The sequence below is a fragment of the Aspergillus homomorphus genome, assembly GCF_003184865.1.
Source record: "Aspergillus homomorphus CBS 101889 unplaced genomic scaffold BO97scaffold_25, whole genome shotgun sequence".
NCBI classification, from domain to species: Eukaryota; Fungi; Ascomycota; class Eurotiomycetes; order Eurotiales; family Aspergillaceae; genus Aspergillus; species Aspergillus homomorphus.
In genome coordinates, this window is record NW_020291911.1 from 441,533 (window position 1) to 462,473 (window position 20,941).

A 20,941-nucleotide genomic window follows, 5' to 3' on the forward strand; every position below is an offset into this window, starting at 1 on the left:
TCGCACGGGGCATCAAAGCCTTGACCCACCAGTGCACGGTTGGTTGCGGCTGTCCCGCTTGGCCAAGACCCAGGAAGTTGTCCACCAATCGTGGCCCAAATCAGGAAGCTTGGCTCAGTACCGCTAATTTAGCTCGGTGGATAGCGCTTCGACTACTGTAGGTGCTCAAACTCCATGGCAGCCTCTTGATGAATTGATCCGAACCCCCCCTCCCCCCGCATACCTGCTAGAATCCTACTAACAACACCACCAGACTTAGTTGAGAATCTCTAGCCTGATTGGCTCATGGTGCATAAGACCCTTGTGAGAGAGACAGGGACTGGATTCCTGGTCTGTCGCTGGGGTGGCTTTTCCTCGCGACTCGAGAAGAGAAGAGGGGGCGATTAGCCGGTTGGCATTGAGATATCCCCGCGCTATCAACGGTTGAGGACCTGGGTATCCTTTGATACTGCTCATTGCATTTCCCCGATCGGGTAAAAATCACTTCATCAATATTGTGAAATTGTATAATCCGGCCCGCAGATGACCTTGCCATTGGCGCATCGCGCTGTATTGTATGGAAGTAGATGAAGCGCATTCGGGATTGTGCGGCGTACCGCTTGATAGTTGTCGCTCGCCATGTTTCTTGCTCTTCTTGCTCCTCGAGAAACTGCGGAGACTGGCGCCTCTCATAGTACAACGTGCTATATCACTCAGTGGGAGTGTTCCCTCCGGCCCCCGGGTGATTCTCTGATCATGTTACACCCTTACTCTCTGGATTGATAGGCTATGGTAGGACGAAGACAGCTGCTCGTAGGACATGAACCAACCGCCAGGATAAAATTAACCTTGCAAAGCAGCGTTCCACAGATTGCCTCCATGGCAGGATTGCCATCCTGTGTGATCCAATCAGTCGCGCGGAGGGCGGCCATGGGCGCCAAGTTGATGGCCAGAAGTGCATCGTGCAAATGATCCAAAATTAGCCTTGGAGTGCCTGGTGGCCGATTCCCTGTCCGTGCATGGTCTGGCTGCGATCATCCTTTCCCTTCCCTTCCTATCCCTCCCCACTCACCCAATCTATGGTTTCTTTTCCCACCACCGCAATTTCCCCGATATGTGGTGTGTGTGTGTGCGCTCACGGCCCTGTCGGTTATCCGGAATCAAATTCTAAAATAGAAACATCATGGCCTGGTTCATCCGAGATCGACCTACTACTTTCATCTTTAAAGCTTCCTTCATGCCCGCCGCTCATATCAGTTTCGATTGTGGACTACTGTCTCCCAGCGTTATCTCTAGCCGCCTCGTCCTTTGCAGCCTGTGCCTTTCGTTCTCTGATACCCAATTAGATACCAAAGGCTGCTGGTCCAGTCTTGCCCTTAATATTCCCCGATACTCCCAGCAATCACCCGCCACGCGCGCCTGTGTCCTGTCCTTTTCGAGTCCTGTACCGTGCGCCACCATCCGATAACAACCATGCCTGTCCCAACGAAAAAGACGCCCACACCCGCCACAATGGCCCCTAGCAAGACTGAAGACCTTTCCCAACCATCTTCTGGTAGCGAGGGTACATCAACAGGAACGACGGACAAGCCGCCGATCAAGCTGCACAAGCGCTCCCGGTCCGGTATGTTCCTATTCTCACATGTATCTCAAGGTTGATCCAAGGGTCTGGCTGACAATAGCGCCTCTCATTAGGCTGCTTCACATGCCGCCTACGTAGAAAGAAGTGTGATGAGAAACACCCATCATGCGGTGCCTGCATCAATCTTTGTGTCAAATGCGAATATAAACGTCCGGTATGGTGGGGCAATGTCGAGCAAAGGAGGATCCAGAAAGAGCGCATCAAGAACAAGATCAAGCAAACCAAGATGAACGAGCGCAATGGTGCTTTAACCGGTAGGTTGTGGTTCTGTGGAGCACTTCGAGGCGTGGTCGTCTAACGAGTCTTTGGTGGGTGCCACAGATCCCTCGGCCCGCAATCGCAGTATGGCCGTTCCATCGCCAACTTCTCCGGAGTACGAACTCAGTCGGCCTGTCTTTCCAGAGCAGTATGACATCTTCGCATCACACCTGCCCACTCCAGCATTCACCCAGAACGTCTACGGACTGGCACACCCTTATGAGATCGATGTCAAGACGGAGCGACAGACATACATCAACGACGTTCCACTCCGCCACGACTCTTGCAGCTCGACCTTCAGCACGTTTGCTCCTCCCCAACTGAACGCCCCCCTGCCCACCTTTCCTGGCGAAGACTGGTTTCATGATGAGTACTTTTCCCAAGTCCCCACACTCCCCGGCATTGATCCGTCACTATGCGAGCAAAGCATTGGGCAAACGTACGCGATTCTGCAGTCGAGCATTCCTGTCAGTGACCACGACCGGCCGCTTCTCGACCACTTCATCTACAATGTCCTCCGTATAATCTTCCCAGTGCTGGAAGCCCACCAACGCGGACATGTCCGGGCTCAAGCCATTCTTCAAGCTTTGGAGACCAACAAATGCTACCTGCACTGCTGCCTGAGTGTGGCCGCTATTCACCGGAAGACGACAGAAGGTATTGTTGGGGAACAGATCGACCACGACATCATGCGCAACCGATTCGAGGCAGTCTCACAACTCTGTCTGGCCCTGGGGGAAGATACCAACCACGAGGAGATTCTAGACGCAACACTTGCCATGATTTTCTTCCATTGTTCCGTGGGCCCCGCCGACGATTATCTCCCCGATATCCCGTGGTTCGACCACTTCCAGGCCGCATCCAATCTGGTGAATAGACTGGGTCTATCGTCCCCGGTCCCTCATTGCGGGAACCCATACATGCCAGCCCCGTTCACCATGACACTGGCTTCTTGGATTGATATCCTGGGTTCAACCATGCACGGAAAGACCCCTGAGTTCGCACACACTTACCGCTCAAAGCATCTGAGCGGGTCATCCTTGGGCTTGCGCGAGCTCATGGGCTGCGATGACCGCGTCATGTACTTGATCTCGGAAATCACTTGCTTGGAGGCACTGAAAAGGGAGGGAAGGATTGATGACCTGGGGGTTTGCTCCCACGTTTCAGCCCTGGGACAGCAGCTGGAGTTCACGGAGTCACCGCACCAGCCCTTGGAGAGCCCCTATCTGGCCAATGGAGCTTTCTCTCCGACGGTATTGACCAACAATATCACCGCCATTTTCCGAATTGCGGCAAGGGTCTACCTGTGCAGTTTGGTGCCTGGATTTGACCGTCACCAACCGAGCAACGTCAATCTAGTTGCAGCAGTTGCCAACGCTCTTCAGTACATTCCGTCTGGACCGGAAGGATTTGATCGATCGCTGGTTTGGCCGCTGCTCATCACTGGGTCTTTCTCCGCGCCAAACAGCTCTTTCCGCAGCGTTCTCGCCGACCGCGCCGCTGCATTGGGCGACCACGCCGACCTGGGCAGTTTCGGCCGCATGTATCGAGTTCTGAAAGAAGTGTGGCGTGTGTCGGATGAGCCTATCGAGCCCCTTCCGAGCCAGGAAGCCAGCCCCTCATCCCCAGCAGGCAGCAGTAGTCCGGTCAAGCGCGAGAGATCCGAACCGCCGAAAGAAAATACTGCAAAGTGGGATGTGAAGGAAGTGAAGAAGCCGTTCATCCACTGGCGTGAAGTGATGCAGCAGAACGGTTGGGACTACCTGCTTCTATAAGACCACTATTTTACCCTTCATTCTTCTGTGGCGGGATTGCATCTCGTCACACTCACTTTTGTCCCTTGAAGGGACTGCCACTCAAGCGGGCTTGAGACGACGACCGACCCGAAGAGTCCGAAAAACTTGGCCCACAACCTTGAGGAAAGAGCGAGCACTTGTTTGGTACGAACCTGGCGTATGCGCGAGCTGGCTATCGGCATTACACCATCAAAGTACAGGTCTTGCTGTACTCTCAAACATATATTGTGCATTTTCTCAACTTTCGGAAGATAATTCAGATACCCCAACCTCCTCCTGAGCATCATCTTGTTGGCCTTGATCCACGGAATCTTTGATTCATACAATCTTTTTTGAACTTTGCATATATACCACTCTCATGTTGGCCGCAGGTTCGGCTAACCATGACCAGCGATTCATTTCTTGGCAGCAGCATCGAACGAGCGGCGATAATTGCGAGGACGCAGACAGTCATACCCCCGGGCCTGGAGTTATTGTGGCGTTAGGCTTTGACTTTTGGCTTTGCTTCGATTGATGTTTATGACAGGATATAAGCATTGACAAAAATCCATATTTTTGACTTTGACTACTCATCTTGTGTATGATTTATTGACTGCATGTTCTTAATGTTTCGTCTTATTGGGTCCGTCCGACCATTACTTTTTTGCATACTTTTGTGTGCGTTGTTAGTTGTATAATCGAGTATGACATTGGGCCCGTTAGGAGTTTCTCTTTGCATGGATGTCCAGAGCCGTGTATTTCTATATCAGACGCTCATGGATAGTGAGCCTCCAGAACTGTCCCTAAGACTTGCTTCCTTACTTTAAGATTAACAAGTGCCATGAAGAGCGATAATCATGAAGGATGTCGCATACGTTGCTCCGTATACAACGGCTTAGTAGGCAATGAGGCCTTTGGTGTCAGATCCATTCGTCACTCGAATTCCCGCGATATTATGGGAATGTCTCAGAAGGTACATACGATCCACTCCCTTCTCCCAGTATCAGCATCAGAACAGCAATCAGTCCATCAGTGGCAAAGGAATGATCGCATGTCAACTGGCTTAGTCAGGCTACCTTGCTGGAAATGACATCATTCAATGCTTCCTCAGAAGGAAATCATAGCAATGCGACAATTAGAATCTCGCACCACAAATCTGAATTGCTGCAGAAGATTCCGTGGGGAGATATCTACCAAGTGCGTTATGCGGTGGCTCAATATACATCATGGGAAGGCGTAGCTCTCGCAGCACGTGCCGTCGGAAAACGGGAAGAGACGCCTTAACCGACAGCCGCAAAACCCCCTTGAACAACAGTTGTGATTCTAGAACCATGCGAGAATTCGGGCACATCTACGGAGTACTCATTCCAGCTCACGCAATCGGGAAATTCGACAAGTCAGGGTCAGAGCAAGGGATTGTTTCATCATAATCTCCCCCCACCTCACCTCTCATCTGGTACCGTACCGGTTCCGATTGATACTGGATGCATGATCTGATCTGATATCATAGCTTCATCATTGACCCAGACCGCAGCGGCGAAAAGTGACATCAGATTGTACCGGCTCCATGCCCGCGATGAAGGCTATATAAACCTCTGGAAGTGTGGGATTGAATTGTTCATCTCACTCATAATCAAAGCAATCAACTCTTGCGATTCCACTCCACGATCTCACCTTACCATTCTTTCTTCATTTTCCTATCTTAAACAAACTACCTCCACCAAAACATAAAAATGTCTTCTCCTCACCAGGGCGGCAGACTCGAGGACATGGCCGCGAAGGGCACCTCGATCCCCAACGACGCAGGCATCCAGAACACCATCCCCTCGGTGCCGCGTCCAGACCAGCGCGCCGAACACAGCGGCTTCGACAACTACGGCGTCGCTCAGCCCTCCTCCGCCTTCGCAGCCGACAACGCCACTGACATGCCGCGCAGCGCCCGCGACATGGGCGCCACCGGCGAGGTGCTCACCGGCACCGGCAACTCCCTGCCCGCTGAAGCCGAGTCCAAGCGCACCTTCATCGGCAACCAGCACCCCGGCGCCAAAGGCCACGGACGCGACCTCAAGCACCGCAACATGAACCGCAGTGCCTATGATCGCTTTGCCGCTGAGGAGGATGATGCGGCTAGTGAGCATCAGATTCGGAATGAGTAAATTCCTTGTTTATTGGTTGAGCAGCGTTTTTGGTATGGTGGATTAAGCTGTGGCTGGTATGCGGCTTTTTCTCCTTGGGATGGAATGGGTTTTTCCAATGTATTATAGGTATTTCATGATGATCATGACCCGGATTATTCTTTGGATGGGTCGTTTTTGTATAATGAAGGATGCATTTGAATGATGTGATGCAATCTGCTGCTGGTTTTCCGTATTGTAGTTGTATGACATGGCAAATATAGTAGGTGATATTTGTCTAGCCGATGAATCCTCGGTAGATCTCGTCCAGAACATCGCGTTTGCGCTTGCGATCGGCGCGCTCGGCCTCCTCTTCTTCGTCGGGCTCGTCATCGGGTTCGCGTGACACCCAGCTACGGATGGTGCCGTCACCGTGCGCGGAGAACATCTCGATCCCCTCGCCGGATGCCCCATTGCCGCGCCAGGCCAGCGAGTTGATTCGCGCAGCGCTCAATGCAGTCGAGCGGCCACGGAGTTGGTGGGCGGCGGTCGACAGCCCCGGCACGCGAAGGAGCTTGATAAACGCGCCCTCGCGGAGCTCGAACATGAAGATCTCGCCCCGGTCGCCGTTCTCGTTGAAGTTCGGCCACAGCAGCGTCTCCTGCCCTGCCGCCGTGAGGCCCTGCGGCACGACCAAGGGCGCTCGCTCCGCCAGGTGCGAGGAGGCGCTGTTGCGGACCCGCGGCCCGAAGTGCACGAGGGTGTTCGCCCCCGTGCCGGCGTCCCAAACGCGGATGCGGGAGTCTTGGCCCGCGGTGACGAGGTGCGAGCCGGTCGAGGTCCAACGGACGCCTGTTACGGCGCCGTTGTGCGCGCGCGCGTGCGGCGAGTAGGCCGGGCGAGGTTGGTAGGAAGTCGGGGCGGTTGCGGGCCGGACTAGGCCCATCGCGTCGTCCATGTCCAGGGCGGCGATGGCGGAGTTGTGCCCGCCGCGCCGGATGTCGAAGAGGATCACTCGGTTGTCGGTAGACGCCGAAGCCAGGATATGGGGCTGGTGCGGCGCCCATGCCACGGACAGCACCGACCCGTGGCCGGGGAGCCCGTGCGTCGACAACCCCGAGCGCAGGTCCAGGAGGCGCACCGCCTTCTCTGAGGTGCCCACGGCGATGAGCAAGGGGGCTCCCGGATGCGAGGACATGGCGTGTGCGTATGGTGTGCAGTCCAGGTTGAACGTGTGCACCGGGATGATGGCCTCTGGGGCCAGTGCAGAGAGCTTGAGCGTGCCATCGTGCGCGGTGCTCAGGATCGTCGACGGGGTCGGGTCGAATGGGTAAATCGAGATGGAGGTGATGGCGCGCGTGTGCGCGTCTTCGTGCGACGCTTTGTTGACGGATGCCACGGAGCGGTGGACATGCTTCAGCTCCGATCCGCGTGATTCTAGATCCCAGAGGTGAATGGACGGGTCTGCGCCGCCAGATACCATGCTGTTCGCGGTCAGTATACATCGGCGACCGAGGGGAGGACACGGGCCACATACAATCGACCTTCATTCTGATCAATGGCAAGCACTTTCACCCCAGCTTTGTGAGCAAATGTCTCTTCCTCCAAGCTCTGCAACCCATCGAATTGCTGTTCGGATCGGCCATGCGCTGATGGAGAGTGGTGCTGACTGGAGAAGCGTATACCGGGCGCAGGCTCAAGGTTCTGCACTAGGCGAGTGGTCTGCGCGACATGGAATGTGGACGGATGGATGGACCCCAAAGTCCTGTTGAGGATGTAAGAATTCATTCATCAGGATGTCTCGCGACACCGTCGGAATAGTATCGGTCTGCTGTGATGTGAGCTTGTTCCTATCGCCTTGCGGAGTCCCTCGTCTGCGGAGACGGAAGAAGGTTGTGCCGCGGAAATGTCTCGATGGGGAAATGATGTTTCTTCCCCGCCCGCCCGCGCTGTCGCAAACCAGATTTAACTTGATCGGCATAAAACTGTCTCGAACTTCCTGTGGAACGGCAATCTCCCTGATGCTTCCGCGCCGGAACAGCCTTTCGCGCACGGAGGACTATGTCCCACGGTAGATCCCTCGCGTTAAGCCAGAATTCCTTCGTCCAGCCGCCCGACCTCGACGGGGAGGAGGAGGAGGAGGAAGAGGAGAACCGGCAAGATGAAGCCGAAGTGACAAAGCAAAAACGATTGGCGACCGTTTACGATGCTGTAGCGGGTAAGTTGGCGTCTCTTTTGCGCATAATATCTCAGAGCAGCCTCAGTCTGACTGGCTGTTTCCTAGGACGAATCAATGCCCATGGCTTCCTGCCAGCTGTACCATATGCCTCCAAATACCGCGACACAGCCTCGTCTAGCAGGCGGCCAGTCCGTCCGGAAGAGGTGTTATTTCGTCGGCAGAATGCGCCGATTAGATACGAGGAAAATGATTTCTACTTCGCCCACGAATCGCTCCCGGCCGACCGTCCGCTCCCCTCTTCGGAATTGCTAGAGGCTCTTCATGCCTACTCGGCCGACTTCTATGATCACGCGACTGTGGATCGCGGTCAAGATGATTACCATAGCATGGATGAAACGGCTTTAATAGCAATGGGGATACTGTTAGAGGAGATGGCCAAAGAATCACTGGGCGAGACCGGTGATATGGTGTTCGTTGAAGGAGAGGAAATTTCTGTCGATGAGAATTGGTTGCCTTCGCAGTCAGGTCGGCGGACACGTCGCAAACGCGCGAATACCCAGAGTAGCATGATGGCCAGCTCAGGCGACGAGCTTAACAGCGTGGTTAAGCGACAAAAGAAGCGCCGACTGGGTCCAAGGGTCTCTACAACCGATATGGATACGGAGCCAGACGATCGATCGTGACACTGAGACTGCATCACCAGCGCTGACCTCTTTCCTTTTGCTGCTGATAGGGAACCCGGTAATGACTTAGCTCGCTTGGATCATCCATCGTTGCCAACCTGGGCAAAAGTAGCCCAGCATGTTCGGGGTCGCATGTGTTTTTCTGTCAGGACAAGCAAGTCTGATGACATGCCCAGCTATGCTAAGCTAACATACACTGCATATACCGCGTGGCAGCGTACCCCGGATAAAACTCCCCTCCCCGTCCTTGCGTCCAAGGTCTAGACGGCATGCAGGGGTAGGCCCCTGCTCGTGTAAAGGAATGTTTGCATTGCCACTTGAAACTCATTTCTCGTGCCTTAAAGCTATTGCCTCGAGCCCCGTTCATGACTGCGAAGGTCATTAGCCGAGACACCCTTCAATCGCCCAAGGACCGAAACTCAAGGATATTCTTGATTGCTAGCAATACGAGTTGGGTAATTTAAAACCAGCCACAGGCCGAACACTGTCAGCACACAGTGGTATGTGTCAACTGACCCCCTCACCCCATCAGCTGAGGCCGCACGATATTATCCGTTGCTTGTGGACAGTGGCCAGCGTATCAATCCCCTTGCTTTCACGCCTCCTGCGAAGGGTTCTAATTTAGCTCGAGCTCGTCTAACGTGGCCAACCAGTCTCCAATCGAGCCCATGATCGGTTACTGTAACGCAATAGCCAATTCGTCCCGAGAGGCGTAGGCCAAGGTCTTGGCCATTGCAGTTTGTGGACTAGACCTTCGTCTTTCCTTTGGATGGATGAAACTAGACCCTTTACGCCCTGCACCCCGGACCGCATCCCCAGATTTCGGTGGGATGATCGCGGTGGGCCTCTCCCTTTCTTGGACAGCAACCGCGTGCGTGACGTTTAGCCTAAATCTAGACTTCATGTTTCGTCCCTGATTCAGGGCGATTTGACCTTAGCAGACTTGTACAACAAACAAATCAGCTAGTACCTTCAAAATAGGCCTAGGTTCTCGGCCCGGTGCAACCTTCGGTGGTTGGCCTGCCGGCTTTTCTTCTTTGGATAATATCAGAATCAAACCCCCAGTCTCCTTCCCCGCAAACCTATTTGCAGAGTAAGCTCGCCTTATTAGGCGTCGACCTGCGTTTAGCCGCGAGCTCGCAAGCTTGCGTAGACCAGCGAGACATTTTGCATGTTCCTCCTATGCCAAATAGCCGGATGGCAAGACGGGCAGATGCTAGATTTTAAGCCCGCTCCCGCATCTCCAGGATGTCCTCGATGTCTTGAGCTTTGTGCAGGAGACTGACCGAGTATACCGCTACCCATTGTCTTACACCTTGAGAACAACGCACTGAACGGTCATCATGGGGTCTTCCGGGACTTTTGAGCTTGCAGGCCGACAATTTCCAAGGGTTACATGGTACAAGGACCCTGGCATGAGGAAAACTTACATTTGCCTCATGTTTGTCGTGTTGACCTCCGTACGTGCATGACCGGGCTGGCGAAGGCTCTCTGCTGGATGACACGTTACTGACCGAGCACTAGGCAACGAATGGTTATGATGGCTCCATGATGAATGGATTGCAAACCCTGTATTATTGGAAAGAATATTTTAACCACCCCAGTGGTTCAATTCTCGGCATCTTGAGCGCAATCATGTCGCTGGGCTCATTGGCGGCGCTGCCTGCGGTACCCTATACCGCGGATTATCTTGGCCGCCGGATGGGAGTTCTCATCGGGTGTCTCATCATGTGAGTGACCCAAGCAACTGTTTCAAAGGTGACTTCTGTGCTCATTGCTGTATCAGGATCCTAGGTGTCGTTCTGCAAGGCATCAGTGCCAACTACGGCATGTTCTTGGCGGCCCGATTCTTGCTCGGGTTCGGAGTTGCCATTGCGCATGGCGCTTCCCCCTTGCTGATCACCGAGCTCGTGCATACCCAGCATCGTGCCGTCTTCACTACGATCTATAACAGTATGTACCAAATCAGTATAGATGCCCCCGCGCGTGACTAACGCTTGTCTTAGCGACGTGGTACGTGGGCGCTATCGTTGCGGCATGGCTCACCTTTGGCACGAACAACATCCAAAACAACTGGTCCTGGCGGGCACCTACCATTGTCCAGGCCGTCCCCTCCGTCCTACAGATCATTTTCATCTGGTTTGTTCCGGAGTCACCGCGGTTCTTGATCTACAAGGGCAAACATGAACAAGCCCTGAAAGTCCTGGCAGACTGCCACGCCAACGGCAACCAGGAGGACGAAGTCGTGCAGCTGGAGATGCACGAGATCAAGGAGACCATCCGGCTGGAAAAGGAGTACGAGAGCAATAGCTGGATGGAATTGATCCGGACAAAGGGGAACCGCCACCGCCTGATCATCCTGATCACGGCCGGCCTGTTCTCGCAATGGTCCGGCAACGGACTGGTGTCGTACTACATCTCGAAGATCTTGAATTCGATCGGATACACCAAATCCGTCGAACAGAACCTGATCAACGGCTGCCTCCAGATCCTGAACTTCATCATCGCTCTCTCGATGTGCTTTGTCGTGGACAAGGTCGGCCGACGCAGGCTCTTCCTCATCTCCACGAGTGGCATGCTGGTCGCGTTCATTGTCTGGACCATCTGCTCGGCGCGGTATGAGATCGCTCACAATCACGGCGCCGCCAACGCCGTCGTGGCCATGATCTATATCTACTACGTCTTTTACAACGTTGCCTGGTCGGGCCTGTTGGTTGGGTACACGGTCGAGATCCTGCCGTACAGTATCCGAGCTAAGGGCATGACGGTGATGTGGTTCTGCATCGATGCCGCGCGTGAGTGACTTACTTTCTATCCGGTGCTGATTAACCGTTGACGCTGACCTGGGTTCCATCTAGTGTTTTTCAACCAGTACATCAACCCCATCGCCATGGACAATCTGGGCTGGAAGTACTACATCTTCTACTGCGTCTGGCTGGGAGTCGAATTGACTGTCGTGTGGTTCTTCTACATCGAGACCCGCAACACTCCACTCGAGGAAATCGCGAAGCACTTCGACGGTGACCAAGCGGTGGTGGGAGGCGCGGCTGGAGTCGGCAAGGGGATGGAGGAGGTGCACCATGTGGAGGAGACGTCGAAGGATGGAGGGTTTGTTCGGGAGGTGCACGTCTAATTCAGTGCCATGGATTGAGGTTGTCAAGGGTGTCGTTTTTGTAGGGCTTAGTCGGGAGTATTCCGAGCCTGTAGTTCCATTGAATCGAATTGTTGATGCTGTTCTTGGTCACAATATTGAGCGTAGCGTAGACTACTGCTACAGTACTTCATCAAACCGGTAGTCGGTTGGGTGGGGTGGTGGTCGAGTGCATGGGATAGCAGTAACACCAGGCAGGCAGGCAGTGTCTACCATTCATTCCAACCGCACAATCCATCCTTACCTACTCCCTCCTTCCCTACGCAATCCACCGTTAGAGGTTGCTTCTCCCCAGAACCCCCCGATACACAAACCAACCTACCTCTCGTCCCCATCCAGACATATTCCCAGACAAACTACAAAAAAGCCCTACAACCGACATCATGGTAAGCGATTCCTCACCCACCACTCACTCCTACGCACACAACCAACCTCCCTCCTAACCGCCCTCCCCTACCGCTAACAACCCCACGCTAAAAGAGATAAAAACAGCCGCCCAAGCTCACCAAAAGCGCCAAACAAGCCCTGATCGTCGCGTACCTCCGCGCCAGCCGCACATGCCACACGCTCAAGGACCTCGAGAAGTCCCTCCCAGCCGTGGCCTCCATCAATGCGATCCAAGTAAAGGAGTTCCTGCAGGAACTGGCAGATGAGAACGAGATCCACGTCGAGAAGATCGGCAGTCTGAACTGGTATTGGTGTTTTGGCAGGGAGGCGAAGCGGGAGCGTGAGGCCCGGCTCGCGAGGTTGGTGGCAGAGGTGGAGAGGGTGAGGGGTGCGGTGGTGGAGGTTGGGGGGAAAATTCGGGAGAGGAGGGCTGCTTTACAGAGAGAGGATGAGGACGGTGAAGATGGTGATGGTGATAGTGATAAGGCAGCTGAGAGGGAGCGGTTGATGCTACGGAAGACGGAGTTACAGGAGGAGATTCGTCAGCTGCGGAGGCGGTTGGCGGCGGTTTCGGGTCAACAACACCCCAATGGTAAGGGCGTGGAGGGGAAAAGCTTGTCGTGCGTGGTGGAGGAGACGGAGGAGTTCCGGCGCCAGGCGCTGATGTGGACGGAGAATATCTACGTGCTTGAGGGGTTTGTCAATCGGGTAACTGGTGGGGATCGCGAGGTGTTGCGCGCCGTGCAGCGGGAGTGTTATGGCGAGGAGGAGTATGTTGATGGGGAAGGGTTGCGTGAGATCTTCTGAGACTTGTCTTTCTTGTTGTCTGCTTGTTTACTCTTCAGTTTGAGTTTGAGTTTGAGTTTGAGTTAATTTGTTGTGGTGTTGGTGGGAGGAAATAAGGAAGCGGAAATGACAGGTGAGGCAAGCTGCCAGGTGGGTGGAACGGAAGATTGCGGAGGGATGAAGGGAGGGAAAGAAAGTTAGATCGCAAGAGGTGGAAACTGCCGAGCCACGAACGGCCCAAGAGAAGCTTGACTGTCTCGCCTCCTCTTGCTTATCTGCACTTACCGTGGTCAATTCCCTGTGTCTGTTTCTCCCACGGTCTCTCCTACTCTTCTTCCTCTCTCCCTCTCGCCTTCCAACCCAAATCCACTTCCATTCCTTCCTTCATCCATCCATCCACCCACAACCACAACCACCACCACCACCACCCCCGGGGGGTTCGTTTATCATTGTATATTACTATTTTCCTCCGTCTTCTCTTGTCTTACTTTTTCTTCCTCTTTAATATTCCTTTATTACAGATCTTTTCCACTTCTTTCTTCCCTTCCCCCCACCCCCTTCCTCCTCTTCTTCTTTCTTACCACCTGCAGACCTGTTGCATCCATACTACTGCATCTCCTCTTCCTTTTCTTCCCCCACCCCCTCCACTTCTCTCCCACTTCCCACTTAAGCTTTGGCCCTCCACGGTCCAAACGCTCATTTGGTTCGGACTTACTGCTACTAGTAGTCAAGTCTAGCCATCCTAGTCATACCCTAGCCTAAGGGGCATTTCAGCATCTCATCATTGTCATTCTCCATCTCGTGCTCCACTCTCGCTCGCTGCTCCAGTGCTCACTCGCTCTCTTTCTCTCTCTCGCGCGCGCGCGTCTCCTCTTCCTATCTCTCCCTACTCTCCCTCTCACTCGCTCGCTCGCTTTTCCTATTCCTTCTCAATTCCCACCATTGTTCGCGTTTCCATCCATCCCGAGAAATGATGCGGACCAGTCAGCCCATCTCTTAATCCCCTGACAATCCTCTTTTCGTCCCCCGGATAATTCTTCTCTTAATCCTTCCCCCTCCTCCCCCCCCCATCTCTTTCCTTGTTTCTGCTTAGCTAGTCTTTGCTGAATTCCTTGCCCGGCGGACAAGAGCGGTCTTCCCCGAACACATCTTACCCCCTCCCCCACGGATTCTCCCCCCACGCGCTTTTCAGACCTCTACGTGATCCTGCAACTTAGCTCTGAAGCGACGGAAGTATCGATAAATAACGCGCCATTCATTCATTTTCCACTGGGGCCGATAGAGTCGTGGTGTTTGTTGCTGACTGCCTTCGCGCCCGACGGCCAGATCGGGCCGGACCTGTCGGGGGATTGATTGCTCGATTGCTTGATTTGATGTGAAGTACGGAGAATTTCCCTCTTGTCTCGATCGCATTCCCATCTTCCATTCTTGTCAGAGCCTGTTCTCTTGTCATCCTTCTCTCACGCTATCCCCCTTGCTGCCTCATCGACGCTGAATTGACGGCTTTCGTCACTCGACGGCAGTAAGCTGAGAGGCTGAGCCATCTTGATTCCCACCCCTCTCTTCCCCTCCTTGCTCCCTCTGGCTCGGCAGTCTTCCTGTCCCTTCGCTCACCCTCAATTGACCTGCGCCGGTTCCTCCTACGTCTCGTTTGTTTGCCCGCTTGCAAGCCACCTCATCTCGCTCGCCATTTGTATGGATTGGGCGACGTAGTGGCTGTGTGTCATGTCCGTCAACCCTCTCCCCTCTCGACCTTCCTCGACGCTTCGTCGGAATAGCAGCTCCCTTCTCTCCAAATTCCGCTCTCAACTCGGCCCTCGCAATCGCAGCATCACCGACTTCTACATCGAACCCGACGACCCGTGGCGTTCCTATTTTCCGGGCGATACCATTACCGGGACGGTCGTGCTGACCGTTGTCCGACCCGTTCGCATCACACATCTCGTCGTCTGTCTGCATGGCTTTGTCAGAGTGTTCAAGAACACCGTTCCGACGGGGGAGTCGTCACCAGAGTTGGGCTTCCTGGGTCCTGGGCGCGGGCGTCGGGGGCCAGAATACTTGGGGAATGGTCTCTCCACGTTGTTTGAGGACGAGGTCGTCCTGTGCGGGGAGGGTCGTCTCAAGGAGGGCGTCTACAAGTTTCGCTTCGAGATGTCTTTCCCTCCATATGCGCTACCCAGTAGCATTAATGTACGTACCCTGGCGACGGCCTAGATCCGCGCGTGGCAAGTGGTATATGCTGACTCCTCTTCTGCCTGCAGTTTGAACGAGGCACCATCGCCTATATGCTTACGTCCACCCTAACCAAGCCGACCACGATCAACCCGACCTCCACCTGCCGAAGACGCGTCACCGTGCTGGAAAATATTGATATTGCCCCTTTTCCTCGCCCCAAACCTCGAATTGTCACCCTCGAGCCTGTCTCTCGACGCACCAAATCCAAAGCGAAGGCCAAGTCAGCGGGATCTGACGCGCCCGACACCCAATCGCTCGAGCCTTCGGATCATGGCGAAAGCTCGGCCGATACTCGTCCGCCGCTCAGTCCGACACCTAGTAACGTCAGTTCCTCGAGCCGACCGAGCAACAGCAGCCTGAGCTTCCGGGTTCCTAGCGATCCAAGTTCATCAACCAGCACCGGTATGCGAAACAGTGAGGCTCGGAGCATTACCCCATCAGTGACGGAAGGAACCATCATCGCAAAGGCCGAAGTTATGCGTGCGGGCGTGCTGCCAGGCGATACATTGCCGATTACGGTGACAATCAACCATTGCAAACAAGTGCGCAGCGCGCATGGAATTATCGTGACTCTATACCGCCAAGGCCGGATCGACCTGCATCCGGCTATTCCGATGGGGAAACCGGACGGGAAGAAACCAGTTTACGAAGACTACTATCCGCGTTCTCGGACAGGTCTGGGAGGTCTCACTCTCGGCTCCAGTCGCACCACCGGTGTCTTTCGGAAAGATTTGACGCAGACCTTTGCACCACTTATTGTGGACCCCGTGACTATGACGGCGGTGATTAAGACCTCGATCCGCGTACCGGAAGACACATTTCCCACTATCACACGCACCCCAGGAAGTATGATCAATTTCCGGTATTATGTCGAGGTAGTGGTGGACCTCCGAGGGAAGCTCACCTCTCCCGACCGGTTTTTGCCGCGATTCAACATGGTGACCTCGGGTGGGAATTACTCGCCCAGTGGGCAGGTGTTGAACCCGACCGATGTCAATAACAGTGCCATTACAGCCAATTGGTCGGGCAATATTCTGGACACGGATCAGATCCGACGCGAGAAGGGCGTGGTGGCGGTCGTCTTTGAGGTTGTGATTGGCACGCGGGATTCGCAACGAGGAGCAAAACGGACAGAATCCGCACCGTCGGTGGCAGCGGGACCTGAAGACCTCTCACAGGGCAGTTTCACCACCGAGCGAGAGGTGAGGCCGACTGAGCCGAGTTCGCAACCTCACGGTGAGACGGAGTATCACGAGGACCAAGCGTATTCCTATGACCCGTCGCATTGGCCTGAGTATCCGGGTCAAGGGTATGGGGAGGAACCGCAGTCGTACCAATCGCTCGAAGAGATGGTCTCCACCCCGCTTACGGAGGAGCCGATGGATGAAAAGGCGCGGTTACAGCGCGCTGAGCAGATGCTTCTCCCTAGCCAACCTCCTGGAGATGACCCCGGTGTCGGATCCTCGGAGATGGCAATGCCCACCGCGCCGGTGCTTCCGGAAGACGATCACCTGCAGGACTACCAGCATCTGCCTTCTCCGGCCGAAAATGGCACCCCGCGCCCGGCTATCTCGGCGGAATCGATGCAGACCGTAGTGCCGGGCAGTAGTACGATGGCTGCCAGTGAGGCAGCGCAGACGGGAGATGATAAACAAGAGATGGAGCGACGCCGACTGATGGCGCAAGCCAGCGCACCCGAGGCACCGGAGGTAGCGCCGGCTGAGCCAGGCGATGCACCCACAGCGCCGGTTTTCCATGACGACGAAGAGGACCACCACTTGGTGGGTGGTATGGCGCATGGCGACGAGTCATTACCGCGGTATCAGCGATGACGAACTGTTTAGTCTCATTTGTTTTTGCTTGATTTGAGTATATTGCATTGCGGGGCTACCGGGAGATACCATTTCAGTTTTTGTGCTCTTTTGATTTCTATTGCATTTTCATACATTTGATATATGTTGAAGATAGTGACTAAAAGGCTGGCTTATCAGTCAGGGATTGGATTCTGGGGAGGATTTAGGGGTGTTGGATACACCAAACAAACCAGCTCAATTGATAAGAAAGTGGTGGTTGATAAGCAGTAAGACACATGAACTGGAACCTTTCTTAGGATGCTGGCTGGAGGGGCCTGACGCGCCAAGGCCCAAGGCGGGTTTGTCTCAACTTTCTCAACCTCGGGAAGGACTCGACTTTCTCTCCATCTCGGGCGGGCTGATCTTACTTTCTCTCTTGTCTCAACCACGATCGACCAGGCTTGACACCAGCAGCCCGCAGCAGCCGCAGCAGCAGCAGCACTACACTCAGCTCTTTTGCATCTTGACAACGTAGTGTCCGAAGCGGACGACGTCGAGCAGTTGCAACCATGGCCTTTCGCAATGGGTCGTTTGCGACCTTCCTCATCGTGTGCCGTAAGCAACACCACCACCATCAGCTCCATATCCCTCAACCCCGATTCCCCCTCGAACCAAAAACTAAACACATGAATAATTAAAAAAATAGCAACGAGTTTCTTCCTCGGCATAATCTTCTCCCTCTTCCCCTACGACTACCCAATCCTATGGTCCACGACCCCAACGCCGGCCACGCACTTCGACTATTTTGAATCCCACCTCCGCTTCCTCCACGCCTCCCCACCCCTCATCCCACGCATCCTCCACATCGTCATCTTCTTGGGTCTGGCCGGCCTCGTCACGAAACTCTACCGTCCCTCCGAGAGCAACATGCTCTTCGACGGCGCAAGTCTGGTGCTGTATATGTGCGGCGTGACGGTCTATATCGCGAACATCGTCAAGGGGTTGCGGCTGGTCAGCGCGGGGAAATACGGGGATGATTTACTTCCCGGGAATGGTGGTGCAGCAGCAGCAGCAGACGAGGAAGGCCAGATTCTGGGGAGGGAGGACTCGCTTAAGGTCCTGGCGGCTAGTAATACCATTCTTGCGCTTGTGTTGGTCGGCGTGCTTGTTTTGCAGGCGGGGCAGTGGTATGCCGAGCGGAAGGAGGCGCAGGAGGTGGAGAGTTTCAAAACTTCCCCTTCGTCGAAGAAGGGGTCTGCTGGGAAGGGGGCTGAGGGGGAGGAGAAGGAGAGGGTTGAAGGTGAGGACGAGAGTGATCGCGGGAAGGAGAATGTGAAGGATACTGCTACTGCTACTTCTACTGGTAGGGTGACCAGGCAGGCGAGTTCGAGGAAGAAGAATTAGGGATGGATTCATCTGGGATTCTGGGCGAGGATTGTGTTCTGTTGATTGGGAGGAGGTGGTGCAGGGAGGTTGGGAAGAGGTGGATTGTGGATGGGGTTTCAGTGTGTATGTGTATTTCTTGCTGCTGAGACGGCTGATGTGGTATTGGAGTGGTGAACGTTTGTGGAGGGTCCATCGGCTGTATATACCTTGTATACTGTAGCTGTAGCTGTAGCTGTAGGCTTGCTGGACTGGTGGTTGCTTTCACGGGTTGGGATGCTACTGGAGTGACGATGGTGATGATGATATAAGGGCCATTGCCATGAAGACCAACTCCTACGAGAAAATTCATTCTCATGCCTCCTATATACACAGACCCGGACAACAGTCCCACCCCTCTTGAGTCATCAAACATAAACATAATGGCTATAATTTGGGAGGGGGAATCATTTAACAAACACAGCAGAAAGCGAGAGACAAGGCTAATATGAACAATAACAGTAACAACAACAAAAAAGAATGTATGTAGTGCAGCATGCTTTGCTTTGCGTCAAAAATAAACCACCCAATGTCACCGTCACCTATGCAACAAAGTACAGTCCAATGGTTTTAAACTTCACATATGCAACGTCCCCGGACTGAACGAGAACGGACTCCGCGGAAGGTCCGGCGTGCGCGGACTCAACGCCTTGGCAAAGAGCTCTTCGCCTGATTCGACGCTGGAGGTGCGCGCCAGCGTGCCCATCGAGGCGAAGCCTGTGTGGTGGTGCTGGTGTTGCTCGCTCGATTGGTGCGCTTGTAGGGATTCCGGCGGGTAGTGGACTACCACCGGGGGGCGGATGGGGTCTGATGGTGGTGGTTGGGCGAGTGGCGGGGGGTTGTGGTGGAGGGTGTGGAAGGAGGTGAAAGACGAGACGGCTACATCTGGGGATTGCGGGGAGAGAAGGTGACGGGCTGTGGCGGCGTGGCCTATACATAACCGAAAGAAAAGAGGATGGGTTAGCTTTTGTGTGCTTGTGTGTGTGTGTGTGTGTGTGTGTGTGTGTGTGTGTGGCAATTCATGGGGCAAAACATACCCTCCCCCTTGGGCGAAAGCTCTTTCTCGCCCGTCTGCAGCTTCAGCCCCTTCAGCTTCTCCCCCAGCTTGCCCCCGCCGTTACTACTGGGCGACACCGGCGTCGCCGGACCCATGGGATAATGCGGATCCGGATGGTTGTGGTGGTGGTTGTTGTTGTTGCTGCTGCGGTCCGTCAACGAGACCCCGAAGTTCGTCTCGATCCACTCCTTCTCCTGCAACGCCATGTGCAGCGCGATTCCCTCGACATTCGTCAAACACTCCTCACGGATCTCCTTATCGAGCACCTGCAGCCGCTTCTTCGCCCAAATGGTGTGCAGCACGCCCTTCTTACCCGCCGAGCGGCCGTCCGCGCCCAACTCCGGCGGGAAGATAGCGGGGAGCGGGTTCAGATGCAAGGGTTCGGGCGCCTTTGTAGTGTTGTTATTGTTGTTGTTCGGGTCTGCTGTGGCTGTGGCCGGAGTCTCGTAGAACAGCGTCACGGTGGGCGGGATGGTGACGTGCGGTGGGAGTAGGAAGTACAGCCGGCGCGTGTTGTCCTTGGTCTTCTCGTCCGCCGGCAGCACCGCCTGTTTCCCTTCCCAGGCGACGTGCCACGAGCCCCCCGTTTCCGCCACCCGCCGCCCCAGGTCGTCGTCTTCCCACTCGATCATCAGGATCTTGGTCCCGTCGTTGCCCTTGCCCGCTTCGAATTCGAAGCGGGCCAGCGCCGTGATCGAAATGATCCCGTCCGGCACCCGCGTGGGGTCCAGCGTTGCGAATTCACTGTTGTTGGGGGTGAAGGGTGTCGGGAGAGAGTAGGCCATGGCTTTTTTGTTTGTTGTTTTTGGCTTTGTTTTGTTTTGTTTGTTGTTGTTGTTGTTGGTGGGTTTGAGGTGTATGGAGGTTGGAGGGAGGGTGTACTGTGGTTCGGGATCAGGCGGACCAGACGATGGCAGTGAAATGTCGCTGATAAGATGGACGATGCATCTGAGAAGGGGGGAGGAAAGAAGACACTGCAGGACCGCCGATCACGGGTCAGACGAGACTAGAAACGGTCGAGACTGTTTTCGCTTGTGTTCTGGTCCGTGGTGCCTGGATGTCGAAGGTCAAAGAAGATGGAAGTCGGGAAAGAAAGAGAAACAAAGTCGGCGGTGGTTGGTGGTGGTGGTGATGTGGTGCCTGGTGATGGTGAACGTGGATGGAATGGACGATTGATGGACTGATTGATTGATTGAATTGATTTGCATTATTGATTGATTGGATTGATTTGAGGGGTTCTGAAATTGATGGGTTCTAATTATAGATGCAGCCTTGGCATCACACCGCAGCTTCAACGCTCTCTCTCTCTCCATTCTCTAGGTCTCTCCCCATTGTTCCCCCTTCATTCTTTGCCAGTTTCTGCTTTTCTCTGTTCGCTGTGCTGAATTCCGTCGCTAGGACTTCCGCATCGCAACGGATATGCAACTTGAAGGAAAGAGTCATGGTATTGCTTCTTCCCCTGCTTGGAAGGATGCCTGCT

General features: G+C 54.5%; 9 protein-coding genes across 9 annotated transcripts; 7 read left to right on the forward strand and 2 right to left on the reverse strand.

Annotated features, from left to right (window-relative positions):
- Positions 1 to 1,491: 1,491 nt before the first annotated feature.
- Positions 1,492 to 3,654, forward strand: BO97DRAFT_415564 (Zn(II)2Cys6 transcription factor; the record flags this gene model as incomplete). Its single annotated transcript, XM_025696397.1, has 3 exons — positions 1,492 to 1,603; positions 1,675 to 1,875; positions 1,943 to 3,654. 3 exons carry the CDS (start codon positions 1,492 to 1,494, stop codon positions 3,652 to 3,654), a joined length of 2,025 nt encoding a protein of 674 aa, XP_025550228.1.
- Positions 3,655 to 4,994: 1,340 nt separating this feature from the next.
- Positions 4,995 to 6,001, forward strand: BO97DRAFT_393167 (uncharacterized protein). Its single transcript, XM_025693909.1, has 2 exons — positions 4,995 to 5,110; positions 5,165 to 6,001. Exon 2 carries the CDS (start codon positions 5,388 to 5,390, stop codon positions 5,808 to 5,810), a length of 423 nt encoding a protein of 140 aa, XP_025550229.1. The 5' UTR covers positions 4,995 to 5,110; positions 5,165 to 5,387; the 3' UTR covers positions 5,811 to 6,001.
- Positions 6,002 to 6,066: 65 nt separating this feature from the next.
- Positions 6,067 to 7,556, reverse strand: BO97DRAFT_393170 (WD repeat protein; the record flags this gene model as incomplete). Its single annotated transcript, XM_025693910.1, has 2 exons — positions 6,067 to 7,252; positions 7,306 to 7,556. 2 exons carry the CDS (start codon positions 7,554 to 7,556, stop codon positions 6,067 to 6,069), a joined length of 1,437 nt encoding a protein of 478 aa, XP_025550230.1.
- A 191-nt stretch (positions 7,557 to 7,747) lies between these two features.
- Positions 7,748 to 8,920, forward strand: BO97DRAFT_371577 (uncharacterized protein). Its single transcript, XM_025692829.1, has 2 exons — positions 7,748 to 7,986; positions 8,053 to 8,920. Exons 1-2 carry the CDS (start codon positions 7,830 to 7,832, stop codon positions 8,628 to 8,630), a joined length of 735 nt encoding a protein of 244 aa, XP_025550231.1. The 5' UTR covers positions 7,748 to 7,829; the 3' UTR covers positions 8,631 to 8,920.
- Positions 8,921 to 9,916: 996 nt separating this feature from the next.
- Positions 9,917 to 11,763, forward strand: BO97DRAFT_393175 (hexose transporter protein; the record flags this gene model as incomplete). The annotated part of the gene is made up of 5 exons (XM_025693911.1): positions 9,917 to 10,090; positions 10,155 to 10,360; positions 10,417 to 10,583; positions 10,637 to 11,425; positions 11,489 to 11,763. Exons 1-5 carry the CDS (start codon positions 9,974 to 9,976, stop codon positions 11,761 to 11,763), a joined length of 1,554 nt encoding a protein of 517 aa, XP_025550232.1. The 5' UTR covers positions 9,917 to 9,973.
- Positions 11,764 to 12,270: 507 nt separating this feature from the next.
- On the forward strand, positions 12,271 to 13,233 carry BO97DRAFT_454838 (putative GAJ protein; the record flags this gene model as incomplete). The annotated part of the gene is made up of 1 exon (XM_025699123.1): positions 12,271 to 13,233. A coding segment is annotated over one exon (705 nt), but the record flags the coding sequence as incomplete, so codon positions are not given.
- Positions 13,234 to 14,679: 1,446 nt separating this feature from the next.
- rim8 (pH response protein PalF) lies at positions 14,680 to 17,021 on the forward strand (the record flags this gene model as incomplete). Its single annotated transcript, XM_025691879.1, has 2 exons — positions 14,680 to 15,144; positions 15,216 to 17,021. The coding sequence occupies 2 exons, from the start codon at positions 14,680 to 14,682 to the stop codon at positions 17,019 to 17,021; spliced, it is 2,271 nt and encodes a 756-aa protein (XP_025550234.1).
- Positions 17,022 to 17,286: 265 nt separating this feature from the next.
- BO97DRAFT_112516 (putative secretory component protein shr3) lies at positions 17,287 to 18,875 on the forward strand. Its single transcript, XM_025689912.1, has 2 exons — positions 17,287 to 17,597; positions 17,689 to 18,875. Exons 1-2 carry the CDS (start codon positions 17,552 to 17,554, stop codon positions 18,384 to 18,386), a joined length of 744 nt encoding a protein of 247 aa, XP_025550235.1. The 5' UTR covers positions 17,287 to 17,551; the 3' UTR covers positions 18,387 to 18,875.
- BO97DRAFT_112524 (uncharacterized protein) lies at positions 18,684 to 20,485 on the reverse strand. The gene is made up of 2 exons (XM_025689913.1): positions 19,442 to 20,485; positions 18,684 to 19,334 (listed from the first exon to the last, which is right to left on the reverse strand). The coding sequence occupies exons 1-2, from the start codon at positions 20,244 to 20,246 to the stop codon at positions 18,982 to 18,984; spliced, it is 1,158 nt and encodes a 385-aa protein (XP_025550236.1). The 5' UTR covers positions 20,247 to 20,485; the 3' UTR covers positions 18,684 to 18,981.
- Positions 20,486 to 20,941: the final 456 nt, after the last annotated feature.